Consider the following 22,315-nt stretch of genomic DNA (forward strand, 5'->3'; position numbering starts at 1 on the left):
AAAAAAAAAAAAAAAAATAGAGAAAAAGGTGTTAATTACTATACAGACACATACAGTTCATCTACTTAGAGGATAATATATATATATGGGCCATTTTAATCAAAACTAAAGGCTTATAGTTTCATTATAATTATTTGTACGTTAAAACAATAATTTAGAATGTGCTGGAGCTAGCAAATTGTTTGGAGTCATGAACATGGGATGGTCGGACCAATAATCATGACCCCTTGCCGTTGCAGATAATATAATCATCATTTTCTATGGATCTAGGAGGGAAAATGTTTTAGTTTTTTGCAATAAAAAAAAATACTTTCAGGAAAATAATTAGTTTTTTTTTTGGTGTTCCGTGTTACTTGTTATAAAAGAATCTATATAATAATATAAAGCTGAATGTAAGAATGATGATGTGGCATGCCTCAATAGCCAGAATGACTATTTAGCTATTTTGTCAGAATATTGAAATTTTTGCTTATTTTCTATTTAAAACCTTCTTGAAAAACTATATTTCCTTATTAATTATTATTAGCATTTATTGAAATCAGTCCTACTAATCATATATGTTAACTAATAACGTTATTTCATTTATTCCTTTCCTTATCGATAAAATACTATTAATTTCCTAGAATCTCTTTATATTCTTTATGTTACAAAAGTTTTTCGTTTTAATTAGATGAATTATATCTCATTTGTTTCTTTCCTTATTACTATAATATTAATCTTTCGTAGAATCTCTCCATTTTCCTCATGTTACTTTGGTTTTCTTCTCTTTTTCTTTTTGATTGGATAAATTAAATATCATCATTATGAGTATTAATGTATGAGAAAAAATCTACCAATTTTTACTTACAAATACAAACTGAAAATGTCATATTCCTTTTGGCACAAATTGATTTCACTTTCATTCTCTTTGTAATATCTCCATTAAAATTTGGTAAGTTCAACAATTCTCTCTTCTTCTTTTAAATATAAGTTCAACAATCCACTTTGTCGTTTGTGAATAATATTCTTTGTAAATTTTATTTTTATCTTTTTTTTCTCTTTCCTCATGTATGATATAATTTTTTCTCTCTATATTTAAATAGGTTTGCTCTCATCAAGGTAAGATTAATTATCTTCTTTTAAAAACTGTATATACATTATAATATCATTAATTTTGAATTTGAATTTTATGTTTTTCATTTCTAATTCAAATGTATCAAAATTTAACTAAATTTTTTTTTATCACCAATCTTGAGGAATATTGAATTTGTGCAATACAGGTTATTTAAAAAATTTATAGGTACGCGAACCTAACTAATTTATTGATCACCAATCTTAAGGAATATTGAATCTATGCCTAATTTCTTAATGACCCATGTTAAGGAATATTGAATCTATGTAACACAAACTAATTAAATTTCAATATGTAAAAGAGCTTCAATATGACAACAAATTTTGATTTAATAAGTTTTTCTCTCTTTTCCTCTTTTATTTATTTTTCAATGAAAAGCAATATTAAAGTATTATCTAATAACAGAGAGGACAAAAAAATGGAGGAGCGAGGAATGGCGTCGAAGGAATATAAACGTTAAAATTACTGAATGAATACAACACTTTATGTTATTGAGGATGAAATGGTCGTGTCACGCTTGAAAGGTATTAAAATAGAATTATGATCATTCAAAATGCATAGAAATAATCTTAGGAAAGATGGTGTATGCACTTTTTTTTTATCTCTTACTTTTATTTCATTTTAATACAAATATATTGTTTATTTATTTAATCAAAATTACACTACTCATTATAGCGTCATAACTTAGGAAAGTAAAAAATAATATAAAATAATAATTACTTACGTAAATCCAAAAAAAAAAACATCATTTTACAATTCAAGCAATCTAATCATCCTTGACCAAAAAATAATTTCTAATTCATTCACAAATAAGTACTAAAGAAAATTATTGCTAAAGAACTTATAAATGTTATGATTTTATTAACTTGAAAATAGATGTATTGATATAAATATTTGTACTTATAAACATATATAATTGATGATTCTGAAGAAATTACTAATATATTTTTCTATTAAATTATTTTTATTTTTAGATATGCTTATATTTTATTGGGATTTAGTGTGATGTTGAGAAATTTCACCGAGGTTGAATTTGCGGTATCTTTCTCTTTTTGGAGATTTTCTTTATTTTTTCCTACTTTATATGCTATATTACATTTGTTTTTTTGAAATTCACACATTTTATTCTCTTAGTAATATTAAATGTGTAATGTTAAGAACTCATCATTTCTTATAGAATAATGAGAATTTTCGTTATTACGGTTAGTTTAATGATACAATACAATAAAATTAGATTAATAATCAAAACATGCCAACCATCCAAACAAGCGGTTAATGTAATTTAATGATCTTTATTTTCATTACTCTCACATTTTTTTATTATCATAAACCCTAAAATAATTAATAGACATGACATTATTTGATATTTCATATTGTAGTATTATAAATAAGGACACTGTAAGAATTTGTAGAAATGATCACATTATTAGCTCTTTAAATTGTTATGTTTTTGGTGTTTACATGCTTTAGTTTGACTAGAAGAATAAGATGAAGGCTATTGAATGATGATCAGTTTGTGGGAGTGGACATTGACAAGAGCTCGCAAGATTGTGCATTGATTTCGTATTGTTTCCTTCTATTTTTAATGATTAAGATCGTAAAAAAATTAGTGCACTTTTTACATTTTCTTTCTATGATTTTTCTTTTATTTTGTATTTTATATGTTTTTTTGTCAAAATAAGAACTTATGCTTTGTTGGCAGGGTACGGCCCTGGACAGTGGAAAAATAGAATAAGATGGAGTCTACCTACTTGGTTCGGACGAAGTAGATAGATCAAAGGAATGGAATTCAGGTGGCTCTTATGCCACTTTTGATGGTGCTTGCAAGTAAGCTTCAGCCAAGCATCAGATAAACCAAGTTCAGTTCGGGTTGGGAAAGGGGCTATTTACCCCAGTGGCTGATAACATATCCATCGCCCTTCCTCGGTCCGTCCCCATAGCAAGCTTCCTATTGGCTTCTCACAAAATATTTTATGTCCAGATTATATCAAAATAATCTGGCTTTACCATGTTACTATTCGGAGAATGGAGGTGATCTCTCTCTATCTTCAGTTAGTCATTTCTACCGGCTCCGGCTAACTTTCTTTAGGAAGGAAAGCAAGTCCCATCGATTGAGCTGTTGATGGAATAAGTCTGCTAACTACTAACAAAATATTTTATGTCCAGATTATATCAAAATAATGTCATTTTCCCCTCTAAAGTGTCTAAACAAACACCACTAATTAATTCGCCGTGAAATTTGATGAAGTAAACCTCCCGGGGGTGCAAGTATCATATTGCAGAAGTTAGAGGGAGTTTAAACAATTTCAAGTTTTTGGTGATTATAAAAAGATGAGCTAAATTCTACGGTAGTTATCCACATTAAACAAACGCCTTAAGAAGCAATAAATAATAAGGTAATATTATATTACATTTTAAATATATTAAATTTAATGTTTTGGAAAATGTATTAAATATTGAATAGTATCTAATAGTAAGGTAAAATAGACACAAATAGATAAATAATTCATTGATTTTCAAATTAGACAAGTATTGTTTGACATCTATTTTTAGTACAGTGGGCAAATAAAAATGGACAGAAGAAATAATTAATATCCTACCATTTTCTAGTTTGCATATAATGTAGATAAATAGAGTGTGGAACGGTAAGGATGCATGGGAGTTGTTTGTGTGGTTGAGAATTGAGATGTGTTGGGAGGATATTAATACATTTACGTACTATACAATCTTATAAATGAGCTAAATAAAATGGAATCGAGATTATGTTTTATTTAATTCACTTATACGGGTTCTTACGAAGCTTGCTCATGTACACCATGGTTCATATCCGATCATAGAAAAAATTCTCTTTATGCAAATCAACCTATCCTCTGTATAGGACTTACACGACGATCGGAACAAAGACACGTTTTGTTGGACTGGAATTCATGTGAAACATTAAGCCCAATCTTAATCACGGCCCAAGTTAAAAATGGACTCTTCTGAACATGTGGCCCAAGTTTTGTCAACCCATCCTAAATTAAACAATGGAAAAATTACTTGGATGAGTGTCTTTTAATAAATAATTACTGATTTTAACGACACTTTTTATTTATTACCATTTATAACAATATTATGTTAAATATGCAATATGTATTAAAAGTGAATTAAGTATGCAATATATATGTATTATAACTGTTTTTAAAAATATATTATGCTTGTTTGGTAAAAAGTTGACACATTATATAATAAGTGTATTAAACTATGTGATAAATGTATTATCCATCAATAAAACTTGTATTATATGTGAATAATAAACTGTTCTTTGTAATATGAATTAAAAGTGTATTATAAATGTATTAAAAGTGATCAAGTGAAAAAAAATGTTATTGCTATAAATTGTAAATAATTTTTGTTTATAGTATATTTATGTAAGTTTCCCTTAAACAAATTAGGGCCCAATCAAACTTGCATAGCATTTTTAACCATAGATTATCTTTGTATACATAATAAACTAAGTATATATAACCTCTAGTTTTCATGAACACACACAGTATTTTGATTTTTTTTTTATCTATAATAAATGACGTTAAAATGTGGAAAATCACATGCATGGCAACAGATTCCCAGCTACTTTGAATAATAAATATGAACAAATTAACAATGAGAATATAAAACTCGAATTTAATTAATGAGGCATGTGAAGGAGAGGAAATAAAGTAACAAAGAAATCAGTTATTCCCTCACTAGAAAATCAATGGAAGCATCTAATTTTTTTTCACCTCCATTAAGAAGAAATCATTCAGAGTATTAATAAGATGTTTCTCGAGAATTGAGCACTATTTATAAGAAATAGTTCTTCAATATAAATTTATAATTAAAAATAATTACTAATTATTGTTTAAAATTCTTAAAGAAAAAATTATCTCTGATCAACTTTTATTTACTTAAGTGACACTTATTTTTTGAAGCGAACAAAGTATAATATAATAAAATACAATACCATATGAGTTTTTGCATATCTTCATTGACCATTGCATCCTTGGTAAACAAAATATTCACCCTTATGCATTAATTAAACTCTACTTATATAATTGGTGAAGGTTAATTATTGATAAGTAAATAATTGGTGAGGTGTGATGTCAACAAGAGGGCGATTTCATAGGCTAAAAATACGGGTCAAACTAAACTTAGATCTATGCATTTTCCTTCCATTTAAAGCAAGCCATTCACTCTCTTTTCCTAAAATAATTACTATATCTATTTTATCCTCCCAATGCTTTTCCATGTTCCCACATCTTTATTCTTAGAGTAGTAACTTTTATATTATAAAAATACTTTTTTCAATAAATATCATATTTTCTATAATAATATTTCATTATATTCAACAAGTTTTCTTTGAAATAGATTTTTTGTAGGAAAAATTACGCGAAATGACAAGTATATTATGTAATATAACTATAGTTTTAATTATTTTTAATCTGTGACTACAGTTTCGCGAAATTTTGCTATTTGATTTCCTAATTGTATAAATTCAGAATTTGTATAATTTGATGCTGACTCCTAATTGTATAATTACAAAATTTATATAATTTGGTTCCTGATTGTATAAATTCAAAATATGTATATGCTCCTAGCTACTACGATTTATGAAAATATCATAGTAAATTACCGTATTTGTATATTGACAAGCGAAATATATACATGGAGTTCCGAATAATAGTTAAATGTATAAGTGCATAATTTGTATAAACTTACCACGTTTGTATTCGCAAGTGAAAATATACATAATTATGAAGCACAATTACCAAAACTATAGCTATAAAACCTTAGTATGTCTATTATCTTTGTTATTTCTGAAATTTTCCCTTTTTTATATTATGTTAGATTATACAATATATTTTTTATAATTATATTTTGTTTCAGCAGCTAAAAGATGTCCAAAATGATGTATTTACAAGTTGAATCATATATTGGCAACCATTTACTGGTTCTGGTTTCCTATTTTTTCACACTGATAATTAAGATTAATGTTAATGTTGAATTATTTCTAGAAAATGTGATATTATTTTAAGGATGGATATATATATATATCATTTATCCCGCCAAAACGAGTAGCCAGAACTTAAAAATTAATAGTATAATATATACATAACTTGGCTATGGTCATGTGTTATTGTCTTAGCTTGAAAGTGTTTGAAGTAAGAATCCAAGACGACATGTAAATATTTTCAACGGGCAAACGAGTTTGGTTATTGACGGTGACACTAAATAGGAAGGGCAACATCACAATCACAAGAAATTGGACTTTTTTTCGTTGCTTTCCCATTTGGTTTTCGATCGATATTTATATTTAGGTCCAATTATATTTATCTACTTTGAAGGTACGGCTCTAAATAAGTTTTTTTCTTTTATTTTTAAAAGTTCAATTCGATACATCTGATTAAGAGTGAGAATATTTCAACCATTTCATAAAAAAATTGTACATTATAAAATATTTATCATTCAAATAATTGAAACCATTTAATAATAACTGATTTGATTGTGCTACACAAAATTTAATTTTTAAAAAATGAAGTAAACATAAGTTTGGTAGTAATGAAAAGTCAATAGGTGCAATTAGTCGCACGTGAGCAAGATTTGACTCAGCTGGCAATCAATACTATTTTTTTAGTTTCTTGTGAAAGTACATTAATTATTTCTTCTAATTAATTAACCTTTGTCATGCCTTTTAAGAATTCCTTTTCTCCCCTTTCTCATTTTCCTCTCTCCCTTTGAGAACTCAATTATCTTCATCTTAATTGCAACTTATCTTCCATCAACCTCAAGTCATTTATATAATGTCAAGAGAAAGGTAAGTAATACTAATTAATTTACATGTTCAAATCATTATAATTTCTTTGTTGTTGTTATTAAATTCCTTTTAAGATCAACTAGCTAGATTAATTAGGTCAAATGAACAAAGGCGCCGAGCTAGGGCCGCAAGGAGTTCATTCGCCAAAAAATAATTATACTGTATATACGCGGTTAACTTTGTGTGAATCCTGTTAGATTAAAAATAATTATACTGTATATACGCGGTTAATTTTGTGTGAGTCTTGTTAGATTCTTATTGTGTTTAATTACTTTGAATCTCATTATTAAAAATCCCTGTTCGGTCGCATGTTGTGGTGCGGCGCGACGGAGTTAGTTTGGAAGGTAGAGATTCGACAAAATTCATTAGCTCTAGTCAAAACCCTACATATTTATTGAGAATTTCAACGAATACATGTCAAAATCAACAAACTTCAAATTCTGAATCTGGTTCTGATTTGATTTATATTTGACTTTTTTTTTTGTGTTGAATAGGGAGATATTGGATGAGATGGGAAAGAAGTTAAAGACAGAGATAGATATTTCACAGCTACATATGCAACAACAAATGGGAAGAAGACAGGTGTTGGGGCCTGTTGGGGGAGGAACAACATTGAACAATGTTACACCTTGTGCTGCTTGTAAACTTTTAAGAAGAAGATGTGCTGAGGAATGTCCTTTTTCTCCATATTTTTCCCCACATGAACCTCACAAATTTGCTGCTGTTCATAAAGTCTTTGGGGCCAGCAATGTCTCCAAGTTGCTCATGGTATATATCTACAATTTGTATTTGAGTTTAACTTCTAATATGTATCAACCGTGCTATACTATCAGATCGCTTGAAAGATAATTATCCTTAAACTAAAAATAAGTTATGTCTTGGTGTAAACCGTGACGAAAAAGGGTTGATCATCTAATTCAGTATACCCTTTAACAGGAAAATCACTCTATATATATAGAAGGTCAATTTTTATTTTTATTCTTTTTGTGTGTATATATGATAGATGAAACCATCTTGATGAAAATCATCCATCCATCTTTGACTATGTTACTAGCTTGTATAATCAAAGACGGATCTAGGGCTTGAAGTTAATTAGAAATAAATTATAACATTTTTGCCATAAAAAATATAGAATTGTTGACATTATATGTTTAAGTTTTTATATTTGTTGAAATTTTAGTGATGTATATAAATGTGTTAGGTATGTTCCATCAAAATGTTAGGTTATTTTGAACCCCTCCATTTTTTCCCATATAAACTAATAATAGGCTACAGTATGTTAATAATATAATTTTTCGTTTACCCTGTCAATATATATAAATTAGAACGTAACTTTTATCTTGTCACAATTTTTTTTTTTAATTAGGAGGTGCCTGTGGGACAAAGGGCAGATGCAGCAAATAGTTTGGTATATGAAGCAAATGTGAGGCTAAGAGATCCAGTGTATGGATGCATGGGTGCAATTTCAACTCTACAACAACAAATTCAAAATTTACAAGTTGAGCTTAATACAATTAGGGCTGAAATTTTGAGATACAAATATAGAGAAGCTGCTAATAGTCTTATTGCTTCTATTTCCACCTCTGTGGCACCTGAGTTACCACAAGCTCCTCCTACTCCGCCACCACCACCACCACCACCCTCCATGGTGGTGGTTTCATCATCATCTTCTTCTGCTTCATCAACTTCTTCTAATTTATACACACCGGCCTCGTCTAGTGTGGCAAACTTTAGTGCCATTACCAATAATAACCTATCGTATTTTGATCCGCAATAGTCATGTCACATAAAATGAAACAGATCAAACAATTGAAGGAAAGACATTTGGAGGATTTTTAGTTCACTTTTTTTTTTTTAATTTTCAAACTTGTCATTGGTAAGAGCATTTTATTATATATATACATACCATATTGTATCTCCAATTATGACAATTACAACTAGCTAGAGAGATATTTGATGATGATTAATTGTCTTTTTAATTTTCATTGCTTTTGTGATGGTCAATTTGCGTGCATTTTAATTGTTTGTTTACTTTGTCTGTGGAAGAAATTTTTCTTTTAGTATTTTATATAGACATGCAAGCATACCCTTTTTTTTAAAAAAAAAATGTATAATAATTTGCGGTAAGTTATTAATTCTCATTTCGAATTCTAATTCTGATAGATGGTGTCAAAGAATTTCTTTTACACTACTAGTTCATGTATGTTATATCTGTACTCTATATCATAGTAACGTAGCAGTAAGATCTACGTATATTTTATCCTCTTCAAATCTTACTTCTGTGAATTCACTGGATATATTATTGTTATTGTTATTGTTTTTGATATAATTGTAATCTGAAAAAATAGATAATGTGCTACTATAACTAATTAAATTGCATTTTTTTGAGTAAAAAATCTTTACTCTTAAAATATAACTAATTAAAACCTCTAAAATTGTACCAGACTTAATTACTAGTTTTGACGAATAATGTAACATTAATTAGGTCTTCTCTATTCGTTTTTATTACTACTTTATTTGTTGTTGCTAATTTTAAAAACGATTTTTGCAAATACCGAGAGATTCCTTAAGCCAACTGAAAATCATTTTTGATGTCAAGACAAATTAGTGACCATTAATAAACTATGTAGGCTGCTAAATTAATTAGATCCCTATTGCTATAGCTTATAACGTTAATAAGGTTTTTCATGTTTGAATTATTTTATTTTATTTTTTAAAATATATATTTTATTTTACGTTTCCTTAAGAGCTTCCACTCTTTTGCTCCCTTTAGTGAGTCGAACTCAAATACTTACGATTAAAAATGTGGGGTAATTATCATCAATTTTCTCTATGGACGGCTGAGTTTTAATTTGACATAAACGATGAAAAGAATCTCATTTTCCTAAGCTTGCAAACTTACAAGTGTGTTAGTTATATATGGTGTCAATTAATTAATTAAAATTTCAGCAAGGAATGTATCTTTTATATAATATTACGTATGTGGTTTGGGTTTTCTTGGCGTGTGGAGCTCATCAAAAGAGTAGGATTAGTTATATCATAGCCTAGCTAGCCACTCTATTCTAAATTAATTTTTAAATTGGCAAGTAATATAAAAGAAATAAGTTATACTAACATAGAAAAAAAAATACGATGGAAATATACTTGAAATCGTAGATTCATTTTGTGATCCACACGACTTAGATAGGAATTCTATATCCTACCCACCCAATATTGTTCTGATTGAATTTCAAAGATTTCGCTCGCTGTCAAAGNAATAAGTTATACTAACATAGAAAAAAAAATACGATGGAAATATACTTGAAATCGTAGATTCATTTTGTGATCCACACGACTTAGATAGGAATTCTATATCCTACCCACCCAATGTTGTTCTGATTGAATTTCACAGATTTCGCTCGCTGTCAAAGCGCATTTTGTGAAGTTTTCTCCTGTCCATGTCACCTGTTTTTTTTCTTGACAAGATTATCATTGGCCGACTAGCGCACTGACATACGTGTTAACAGAGGCAGATCTAAAATATAATATAAGGTTCATATATAGAAATCGTCAAAAACTATATATGTGTATTAAGATATCCTCTAAATACCTATAAGTATTTCACAATAACTTGATGCATTACATTTGATATATTATTATTATTATTATTATTATTATTATTATTATTATTATTATTATTATTGCTGTCTTTTAAGTTTATCTAGGTCGAGAGGGTTTGGATCAGTCAAAGAATGCTACGACTATATTTTAAAAATGATTTTAGTATATACATGTTTACATAAAAATAATATTGGAATATTATAAAATTAGGCAGACACTATTCATATTACTAAGTCATGATCACATGGGTTGTTAATTAGTTTCAATGCAATTGCAGCCATTAATTCGTATATGGTTCCCATTTTTGTCTTGAAAAGTATGTAGATTTTATAAACTATACAATGGCCATTTAATTAAAATATTTTCAATTCATGTAAGTCAACTTAGATGAATATTAACATAAAAACAGAATTAAACGTAGATATTATATATGTGTCAATTATTCAGGCGGCAGAGACATTTTTATTTTATTTTTCTTTCTTTCTCAAGATTATTCTTATAAAAAAATAGTTCTTCAATCTCAAGATGTTGGTGGCTTAACTAAAAAATAATCCGAATCTTTTATATAGGTTATGAAATATCAAACTCATTAAGTGACATTTAAATAATCTGTTGGATAAGTGTAGATTATGTTGCAGTGGACTTAACTCTCTTTAAAAAGAGTAAGATATATCCGCATCTCAGATCAATCTGAATGATTATTTATTCATATTTTGACATTTTATTTTCAACGGTAATTTATTGTAGTTGTGATATACTATACCAACAATATGTATTTAAGGTCATTTCACGTAAAAAAAATGTATTCTATTTTACTATTATTAATCAATCAATATTACCGTCAAATATGGTGTAACAACACAAACTTAACATAAATAATTAATAATTATATGATGAATTTGTTAATATTCACAATCTAGTAGATTAAATTTTCACAATTCAATTAATTGAAGCTTTAATGTCCCTTCTTGGACACCCGATAAAATTGGAATGATACAAAAAGATTAGCATGGCCCCTACTCAAGAATGAGACGCGTATATCCAAAAATGATCCAAATTTATTTATTTATTTCAAAATGAAAACTTTAATGTACTACTTAAACGGACCATAGGAATGAAATTAAAATTTATTAATAATCGATGGACCAAAAATATTATTAACCCTGTAAATAATAATAATAAATAAATAAAAATACTACTCCATGGTGATGACCAATAACGTGAAAGTACAATATATAATAAACACAACCGGAAATTAAAGTCTTTATTCACGCAAACATTTGTTTCTTCTTAAAACAAATAATACAAACACATTATATATTAAAGTTGAGTTTTTTTTTCTCAACACAAACTTAAAATTAACTCACATACTATTAAAATTTATATAGGTTCAAGCTAATTACTTAATTAATTGATTTTCCTGCAATTAGTACGAATCTGGCCATTAGTTCCAGTAAGTGGGCTTAAATTCCCCAATTTAACCATAGCTTTTGCAAAATCCGCATCGAACGTTATAGGATTAGTACTATAAGTTTTCACTTGAGAGTCCGTAGAACCACCACTATATAGTTGTTGATCTGAGTGAAGTATCCCTTTATTGTTAACCAAGTTCTTGTAAAAATGGTTGTCAAATAATACAGGGGTCGTTGCATCTAGTGATGAAAGAGTGTCGTCTCCACCAGTACTAGGACAGTTGGATTTCAACGATGTAGCTAACGATGAATCGATGTTTGTTTCGTTGTATACACGTTGTCGGAATGTTGTACATTGTGCTTTGCCTATCGTGTGACCACCTTTATATATGAAAATATACACATCAATTAGTAAACTTTCCTTCTTCTTTTTTTTCTTCGATTCAATTTCTATAAACTGACAATATAAACTTTAACAACATATATAAATTAATTAGTAACATGAAAGATAAAGGCAAGTGGTTTTCTACATATTGTTAAATCGCAGTGATTTGTATTAAAAATATTATACTTATGTTGTCTATATATATAACTTGTCCATTTTCGGACCTAAATACTCATTTTGAACAATTATTTTCAATTAAAAAATGCTACTACCATCTCCAAGATAGGGATAATGTATACATATATATACTTTATCCTTCCCAGACCCCACTTTGTGGGATTAAGCTGGATATGTTATCGTTATAAATTTAATTTTTTTTACACAAAATCATCTTAATAAGAAAAACTAAAAAGTTTGTTACCTGAAAGAGCAACCATTTCTTTAGCAGTGAAGCCTTTATTGGCAAAGTTAGTAATAAGGTCATTAAGATCCAATAAAGGGGAAGGTATATCACTATTTGCTGTATCCAAACTTGCTGTTGTTGAATCTCTTCTTCCTAATTCCACTGTCCATGAAGGCCCACCTAACTGAGACCAACAAATTTAATCATAATTATGGCCCAAACTATTATGGAACTTGAAATTGTAAAGTTGTATGGAATAGCCATTATTAGAACTGATTTTTGAAAGATAGCCAGTCTTTGGAAGTTTGTATAAGAAATAGCCACTTTTGATGTGGAAATACCACAAGTCACAACAATATCATGGAATTTGAACTTTAACAAGTGAAAGTTTGATGACATAAATATCATGAATTCTGAAATGTATGACAATATCGTGAATTTCAAACTTAAGAAGAGTGAAATTCCATATCATTGTCATGTAGTCATCCACAATATTATGATTAACTTTTACTTTTTTAAGTTCGAGCTTATTACTTTAATGACAGAATTGTAAAATTCACAAATTGACTATTTTTCAATGATTTTTGAAGATGTAGCTATTTTAGGGAGTCAGGAAATGGGCTATATTTTAAAATTTGTTGATGGAGAGGGTGTCCGTTTGGATGGGCTAGAACTATTTTGACTTAAAGCACTTAAAATAAGACACTCAAACGAGCTCTAGTTAAAATACTTACGAGCACAACAGAATCTCGTGCAGCAACAGCTACAATATCAGCGCATGAAACAATTCCAGGACATAATTTCTCTATTTGAGATTTGATTTTATCTATCACATCAAAACCTCTTAGTGAATTTGAATTTGGTTTTGCTGATTTCTCTCCAGTAAAATCTGACGTATCATCCAATAATACAGATCCATCACATCCCTGTCAAAAACAAATACATAAATATTTTGAAATAAATAAATCAACGAAATTGTTAACATTATTAGTCCACAACTTAATATATATATATATAATATAGGAAGTGTTGTCGCTCTTTTATGTCAGTTGTGTAAGACACAAAAATAAAAGCAAAATTAAGGAGTTAATGCAATTTATGTCTGTTGTGTGAGACACAAAAATAAAAGCAAAATTAAGGAGTGAACGTGCATTAACGAAGCAATCATGGAAATGAAGACGGAGCAATGAGGCCCCCATGCGTCGCTCGTTCGTCACAGCATTTGCCACTGCGTTTTTAATCGTATACATAGCTTTTGGACATGATTTTTCATAGTAGTCCGAAGATAAATCGGCTGAACAAATTCCAATTACTGAAAATATAATTATAAACACAGACAAGTAAAATGCCATCTTAATTAAGAAGACTATTGAAAATGTATGACATAAACAGCAAGTTAATTAGTTTCTGCTGGTAATGATGAAGGAGATTAACATTTTTGTTGCATTTTATAGATGATGATTATGGTCGAATCTTTGACTTTCATTTCCATTTTTGTATGAATTAGGTCAAAGTTCACTCAAGTAGCTTGTTGATAATCTACCCGTTTATATATATATATATATTTCATTCGTTTTGTTTTATATGAGTTAGTTTGACTTAACACGAAATTTAAGAAAGAAAGATAGATTTTTAAAAACTTGTGGTCTAAAATAAGTGATACATGTTTGTGTAACTTAAATCATTTCATCAGAGGTAGAATAAATATTTAAAATTTAAATTGTTACTTAATATAAAAGTATGTTATTATTTTGGAACCAACTAAAAAGGAAAGTAAGTCATATGAACTCGGACAGTGAGAGTAGTAAAACATTGTCTGGGGTCAAACAGTAAAGATTCTCTAGAAGGGCAAGATAGCATATTCTTGCTTAATTTGTTGACTTACTTAACCATGGTAAATTGAATTGAGTTGGTGTAACATCGATCTGATTTGAATAAATATTTATTGTTGACTTACGAGTTACATAACATGTATTTAAATTTTCAGCTATTAATATAAGAGATATCAGCTTCAAATCTTGTTAAATTAAAAAAAAAATCAAATAAAAAGCACCTCTCCTTTAACGGGATCGACGAGCCATACTCGTACAAATTTAAATTAATCAGGTAAATAAATTTCGAATACCAACTTGTTATTTTCCATCCTGCACCATAATGGTGTGATATGTTGCTTCAATCAATTTATTTCCTCTTTTACTTGGCCACTATCACTATGTATTCACAAAAAGTAGCTTTTAAAAGATAAAAATTATAAACAAATAATAAAAAGTCTAAAGCTATATGATAGTTGGGGTGTTCGTATTTCACATTTGATATACATAATTATAAAATTAATTGGTTGGGTTTGTTCAATTTCCATACAAATAAAGGACTATTGGATTAGTAATTTGGTGATTAGTGTGAACAGGCTAATTGTCGAAGAATCTGATAATTAAGTCCAATGTTTTTCTCTAAGCAGACTTACAAGTCAAAAGATCCATAATATATAAATAAAAAATACATCTACATATAATCAAGTGAGTATAACTTCCACTAAAAAAAGGAGTAAAACTAAAATTTTCCATTTATTTTCAACGCCCTACCTTCAACTTGGTGGTTACTTTAGAAAATTAAAAATATTTATATTTTACGATCTATGAGTATAGTATACGTTGTGTTAAATCGAACCCTTTTTTTTTATCTGCGACATCTTAGGGGGGTTAAATAAGCGAGTGAATTTAAGATAAGTTGTGCCATGAATCATGATGGGTTCCCAAATTTAAGATAAGTTGAACAATATAAATATATATAGGTGATAGCTGAACTTGCCCAAGTACTTTAACCGAGCTTTATTTTTATAAAATTCTTTTTCCGTTTTTTTTCATAATAATATGTCTAATTATCAAACAAAACTATAAAACTTTTTACATCTAACATATTTTAAAAAATAGAGTTTCTTATTATTTTGACATGTTTTCTTATGGATCAATTTAAATTATATATAGTCAAATCTTTCTATAATAACAACGTTTGTCTGAATCTTTTTCTTGACTCATATAACAAAATGCTATTTAGAAAACATGTAATATTAACAATATGACATGAAAAACAATTTCAAAGAAAAAAATTTGGCCACTATATAATGAAAATTTTCATATAGAATAACTGTTGTAAAGAGGTCTCATTGTATTTAGCCCAAATTATAAGCTGACTTAGACTCTGCCTAAATTGATTTGCTATGCATATATATAGATAAATATGTCAACCTCAACTGCTCAAGCTGAGTAGATTATATTTTTATGGACTAATTTTACCATCTTCTGGTCGATCATCTACCACAACCTTTTCACCTCAAATAATGACATCATTAATTTTATTACTCTTAACAGTTATAATCCTCATGTGAAGCACAATCTTGGTGCCTGGTCTGTGTCCTTCTATAAGGCATTGAAAAAGGGGAAATAACATATATATGGAATAAAGCAAAGAACTTATTAGAGGACAGTATCATGTGATAGTTTGGCTATACAAAGTAAATTAACATAAATGTCTAACTCTTAACAAACTTTGTTGCCCACTTTACTTCTTCAGTTCACTTATTCTTCCTAAATAAGTTTGGTACAAAGAAAAATATATCCCTAGGACAATGTTTTGTTGGAAAGTATAAGTGAAAATTTTAATTATTTTTTTTAGTATTTGGTACTAAGTAAAAAATAATATCCGAGTATCTATATCTATATGTAATTTATTAAAATATTATATGGACGAGATGGGGTAGGGAGTGGGGGTTTCAGGGTGGGATGGTCAAGGGGCAGGGATTAGGATGTTGGTTGGGTACGGAAAAGAGACAATGAACTTGAAATGTCATTTATGAAATTAATTTTCCCTACTTTCATTTTTAAGGAATTCGTTTTCTCAGAAATAATGTTTTCTGAAATATTTTGTCCAATCAAATATGCGAAAAAATGAAAAACATTTTCTGAGTAATGTCTTCCTCCATACCAAACACACTTTCATCTGTCCACCTTTTCTTTAAATAATCCTCCATCAAGAATTTCTCCCAAAATTTATTATTTGCAGGTCTGTTTTGGACTTTATAAGATGAGAAAAATTACTGTTTTTGTTGTTGTACCAATTAATAGTGATTGAAATTTCATTAGCACTCTCTCAGTTCTAATTTATGTGGCATTTTTCGGATTTCGAGATTCAAACAAGTTTTTGATTGTAAATTTTTCATATATCTTCTAATTATTTTGAATTGCCAATTATTGTGACTTATAGTACTTTTTACAAATATATAAATTTCATTTAAAAAAATTTGAAGATTCCATGCACAAATTTTCGATCAAATTTAAACTATTTGACTCTAGAAAAACAGAAAGTATCACATACATTGGGACATAGGGAATACTATATATCGCTCGATGGATTATTCTAATCGTCATATACATTACATGCATTGGAGTTCAATTAATTCCGAGCTAAGAAGTCTTTTAGGTAAAACATGTCCTCCTAAGACAAATGCATTGTGGTTGAGAACTTTTAGGTTCATTAGTATATAATCCAATTGTTTGGTCTCGAATACTAATTATTGTACATTAGATTTGTTTTTAAAAAATCAATAATTTTGATGTCCAATCATGTAGGAATATGATGCATTTGGTCGAGTAATTAGATTTTAAAGATCATATATTAAATGTAATACAGTACGCAGTGGGTGAATGGATGTTCTAACAAGTAAATAGCAATCACATCACAATAATAATATAATCAGTGGCGTAGTAGCATGTAGTTTAGGATGACCAATTATTGGATACTTTTAATTGAAAAAAAATATATTATGTATATAGAAAATTATATGAAATGTATAAATCTATTTTTTTTATTCATATATATATTTGAATATCTTTAACGGAATTTCGACTTCCACACTGAGTAGTACGTTTAATTTGTTTTTGAGTTATATATTTCTACTTTATATTTTGGAGAATAATAATGAGTGAAGTATATATTTATATTATACTTATAAACATAGGAATTACTACTATATAAGAGAAAAAAAAGGTCACATAATTACTTTTGCTTTGAAAGATAATATATGACGATAGTCTACGACGTTATTATTTACATATGTGAACACAAATGCTTAAGAGAATTATAAAATAACTTCTCTTCTAGGCTCTAGCTGTTCATGAATAACTCTCATATCTAAATTATAAATATTAGCGCGAGTATTTAATTCAGTTTTAAGCTTGAAAAGATCTCAGGTCCAATTCTACGACTAAATTAATCGAAACTTTCATATTAAATTCAAACTGTCCAAACACGCATCACTAAATGTCATGGCCAAACGGACAACAATTTTCTTATCTATAGTGACCATACATAAAACTGTGATACGGCCTCCCACGTACCCCCTATTTTTAAAACCATGGATAGTGAACTTTAATATGGTCTTATTATTGGGGTCCCAAAAATTATTTTCATTAAAATTGCAGTTGGCACTGATAAATTGGTACATTTTTATTTAAGGATCACACCTACCTCATATATTCTAATACATCAAAAATTTAATTATTTTGCAATAATATCATGACTTCGTGTCTTTGAGTTCAACAGGAGAAAATTGACATATTTTTTCAACAATATTTCATCATCGATTTATAAATCCTTCATTAGATATTTTATTCTCGATTTCACCTATAGCCAAATAAGAATCAGTTACACATGGAGAATTTTGATGTGTCCCATGGCATAGCCACTGAAGATGGTCAGCTGAATATCCTTCATCTCACTAAAACATATCATGTATATAAAATAATATCGCATATATATGTAAAAAAGAATAGACGAATGAGTGACCAATTTAACACCTTTCATCAAAAAATTATGTTATGTATATATAATAAACAATATTATATAATCAACTATAATTCATTCGGCTAAAAATGCCATTTATATATATGATGACATTACATTATCGTTTACAAAATCTTTTATTTACATTATATATACTATATACAGAATTTATATATGTCGAAACTCTTAAACAATACTATTACATAAATTAATAAGTTAATACTATATAGTAGTATTAATTTCCTCCACGTAAATGTGTATAAAATTTTTGTGTTCTTCTATGAAGAATAAAAGCAAGACAAGTTCCTAGTAAACAAAGACAACCCCATATAATAAAAGTTGTTTGAAAACATTTAATTCCCAAACAACTTCCTAATGAATTTTCTTGTTTTCTATAAAGCATAGCTGCCAAATCCCCAAATATAAATGAACCAATTGGTATATTTGCTACCACAATATTGTGATTAACACCAAAATTTTTGGTCCCAAATAGCTCAGCTGTTTGTGAAACTGAAATTGAAGTAATTGCTCCAGTGCAAATTCCAATTATAGCTGTGCTAATATAAAGACAAATGTGACTATTGTTGAGTAGTAAAAAGAAAGCTCCTGTCATTGGTGCTAGTGTCACTGCTATCGTAGCTGGTCTTGATATTGCATATTTACTCCTGAAATAAATAATAAATCGACGAGTTTTAGTTCTGAACACTGATAGTATATAAATTTTCTGAACCATCTAATTAAATTGACGTATAATAACGCGCAACTATTCATAATGGGCCTACATTGTCCACGATGATCACTCATCGTCATCAATTATTTTTAGTATATGATCTAATGGAGTGATCATGTAAAAAGAATATTTACAACTATCAAGTGAAGTAAAGGACAATAACCGGTAACTATATACATCAAAATTATTTTTGGGCTAAGACATTCTTTCAATATATAATGTGTCATTCTTTTTTAGACTAACTAAATAGAAAAGTGTGTTACGTAAATTGAAATAAAGAAAATAGATAAAAATAATTAATCTACGGATTTTGAGACCTAAAAAAATAGCCGGCAAATATATGTATAATATGCACAAGTTAAACGTAATTAGTGTATACGTTATGTATTATTTAGCTAATATTGGATGTAATTATTTTGTTTGACCGGCCAAATATTGTATACCTTGCGCTTTCATTTATGTGTCCTAATCCAAATTAGATATCATGTCATGTATAATTTGATTTGACATTTGTGTTGCTTAAAGCCAGGCAATACCAAATTAATATTTGTGTTTAATATAAGAACACGAAGTACGTACCATACCAGACTAGTTAATATATACTTATGCTGATTTTTATTTAGTGAATTAAATGCATGAAAATACTTAGTTTAAAAAATTCTGAAGAAAAAATGAAATGAATGGTGATGATTATATTTGGGTTTTCTGATATTAATTATCACACACAAATTAATGTCACCATAACAAGCGGCTCCGTAAATTTTACTACCAACTACTAACATTCTTACAAGAATTGCTTTTGCATTAAAAGCATTAAAACAACCAACAAGAAGTATGGTGTAATAGTGCCCATCATTTTTCTATTCTTGATGAAATGTTTTCAGATTTTATCTTCCAAAATGAATGGAACTTTGGGTATGGAACGTTTATCTTTAAATGGACCATGTGTGACTCCATGACATAAATCATAATTAATCAGTCCAATAAATATCGAACAGTATTAGATTAAAAGAAAATATGAAGAGAGAAAACTCAAGAAGTGTGGCCTGTTGGGCTAAAACAATCTAAGAATACTCATAGTATGATTTTGGATCAATCTCGCATTATTTTCAAAAGAACTCACATCATTAAGAGTATTCAACACTTTATAAGTAACTTAATTTTTCTTTTCAACTATCAAATTATTGACTCTCATATCCATTGTTGGGCTAAAACAATTCAAGAATACTCTTTAAGATGATGTGAAATTGTTCGTTTTGAGACAAGCCATCATGATTTTCCTCAAAAGACCTCACACCATTAAGGGTATCCAAGTCTTTATTTACACATCCAACATGACGACAACAAACACGATTTCTCAAAACTAAATATTTCCTGTTTGAACTTAAAAAATAATTAACTTTTGATAGGTTTATGTTGAAAATTATTTTTTATTCATATAACATATATTAAACCTTGAATATTCTTAGCGAAATTTTTGACTTCATCACTAATTAATAGGTCTGACATGAATCTAATTAGTCAGTAAATTTCGAATGCCAGATAAGAAAAAAAAAACATGTAGAGAGAATTTTGCACCTGGAGAAGAGGTAGTCGAAGAGTGAAGGAAGAAGACGACCAAAGAAGCCAAATGAAGATGATAATGAAACCAATGAAGAAGTTCCAGTGAATCCACGAGTATCAGCAATTTGTCCCAAATTATTCAAATAAACCAAACCCAATGTTGCACCAAACAAATAAACAAAGAAATATAACCAAAAATCCAATTTCATCAACATTTTCTTAGGTCCAATTTCCTCCATTACAGCAAATCCAGCATCATTATCTTCTTTAACCCCACAATTAATTACCTCTTCTGGTGTTTTAATATCTTCCTCCAATTTACTCAAATCACAAATCCTTGGATCTCTCCTTATCCAACATTTTCTATGCCAATGTTCTTTCATACTCTCAAACAACGGGACGACGATTGGTAACAACAAAAAAATCACCATTCCAATTAAACTCAACAAACTTGGCAATAACTTCGAAATTGCAGGCTTTAAGCTAGTGATCACAGCATATATCCCCGTTGCAATAGTTATAACAAACATAACTCGGAACCCATCTGATAACTTCCTCGATTTACCAATCTTCATATCCCGAATTGCTGGAGCAACAACAATGGCAAAAAACAGGGGCAAAACAGAGTTCATGAGTAGATACGTTTCAGCCCTTTTACTCGGGGTGAAAACGTTGACAACATCAACTATATCCGTTACAATCTTAGCACTTAAACTTATATAACTAGTTGATATTCCAACTGCAACTTGTCTATCTAAAGGGAAATTCTGAATCGATACGATATACGATACAGTATTGATCCAGCAAATACTGTTTCCAGCTAAAAAAGTGAGTGAAAAAACATGCCAATATGATAATGAATGTATATGATTTATGAGAAAAAGATATTGTACTCCGTAACCAATCAATCCAAGTATTGAACCAATTAACAGAACTAACCAAAGGGGTAAATAATTAGCTGCAATACCAGCAAACCAACCAAGTAATTTTCCAGCATCTGAAGCGAATGCTAAGTTATTGAGTTCAATTTGAGAAATTGATAAAAGTTTTTTTATTTGCGAAGAATAAGCTGGAAAATTTGTGTTTGTTCCAGCCATTGATTGTAACCATAATGCTCCAACTAAGCTCATCCATTGTTTAGACATTTCAGTTCTTTTTTTAAATTGGAAAAAAAAAAACTAGAGATGTTTAAAGTTTGATGAGTAATAATAAATAAAAGAAGAAGAATATGTGTAGTTTTATAGATGGGAAATATGTTGAATAGGAGTTGTTTACGAGAAAATGTGCTTGGCAGGAGGCAGGGCCTGAGTCACATGTACGTATGTGTTTGGCGTGACGGAAAAATATTTTTCGGAAAATGTTTTTTTTTCTTGAAATATAAGTAAATTTCCTACTTATTTTTTTGTACTTGGTAAGTAAGTAGGGAAGTGGGAGTTTTGA

General features: G+C 28.8%; 3 protein-coding genes and 1 non-coding gene across 4 annotated transcripts; 2 read left to right on the top strand and 2 right to left on the bottom strand.

Moving 5' to 3' along the window:
• The first annotated feature begins 6,830 nt into the window (after positions 1 to 6,830).
• LOC125873411 (LOB domain-containing protein 13) lies at positions 6,831 to 8,886 on the top strand. The gene is made up of 3 exons (XM_049554347.1): positions 6,831 to 6,944; positions 7,439 to 7,712; positions 8,311 to 8,886. The coding sequence occupies exons 1-3, from the start codon at positions 6,931 to 6,933 to the stop codon at positions 8,719 to 8,721; spliced, it is 699 nt and encodes a 232-aa protein (XP_049410304.1). The 5' UTR covers positions 6,831 to 6,930; the 3' UTR covers positions 8,722 to 8,886.
• Positions 8,887 to 11,504: 2,618 nt separating this feature from the next.
• On the top strand, positions 11,505 to 11,606 carry LOC125875345 (U6 spliceosomal RNA). The gene has a single exon (XR_007447408.1). It is a non-coding gene; the product is annotated as a U6 spliceosomal RNA (small nuclear RNA).
• Positions 11,607 to 11,909: 303 nt separating this feature from the next.
• Positions 11,910 to 14,163, bottom strand: LOC125874683 (cationic peroxidase 1-like). Its single transcript, XM_049555679.1, has 4 exons — positions 13,896 to 14,163; positions 13,479 to 13,670; positions 12,763 to 12,928; positions 11,910 to 12,337 (listed from the first exon to the last, which is right to left on the bottom strand). Exons 1-4 carry the CDS (start codon positions 14,094 to 14,096, stop codon positions 11,952 to 11,954), a joined length of 945 nt encoding a protein of 314 aa, XP_049411636.1. The 5' UTR covers positions 14,097 to 14,163; the 3' UTR covers positions 11,910 to 11,951.
• A 4,547-nt stretch (positions 14,164 to 18,710) lies between these two features.
• Positions 18,711 to 22,106, bottom strand: LOC125874682 (protein NUCLEAR FUSION DEFECTIVE 4). The gene is made up of 2 exons (XM_049555678.1): positions 20,891 to 22,106; positions 18,711 to 19,247 (listed from the first exon to the last, which is right to left on the bottom strand). The coding sequence occupies exons 1-2, from the start codon at positions 22,018 to 22,020 to the stop codon at positions 18,818 to 18,820; spliced, it is 1,560 nt and encodes a 519-aa protein (XP_049411635.1). The 5' UTR covers positions 22,021 to 22,106; the 3' UTR covers positions 18,711 to 18,817.
• Between the last annotated feature and the right edge of the window lie 209 nt (positions 22,107 to 22,315).

This window comes from Solanum stenotomum, chromosome 8 (assembly GCF_019186545.1).
Source record: "Solanum stenotomum isolate F172 chromosome 8, ASM1918654v1, whole genome shotgun sequence".
NCBI classification, from domain to species: domain Eukaryota; kingdom Viridiplantae; phylum Streptophyta; class Magnoliopsida; order Solanales; family Solanaceae; genus Solanum; species Solanum stenotomum.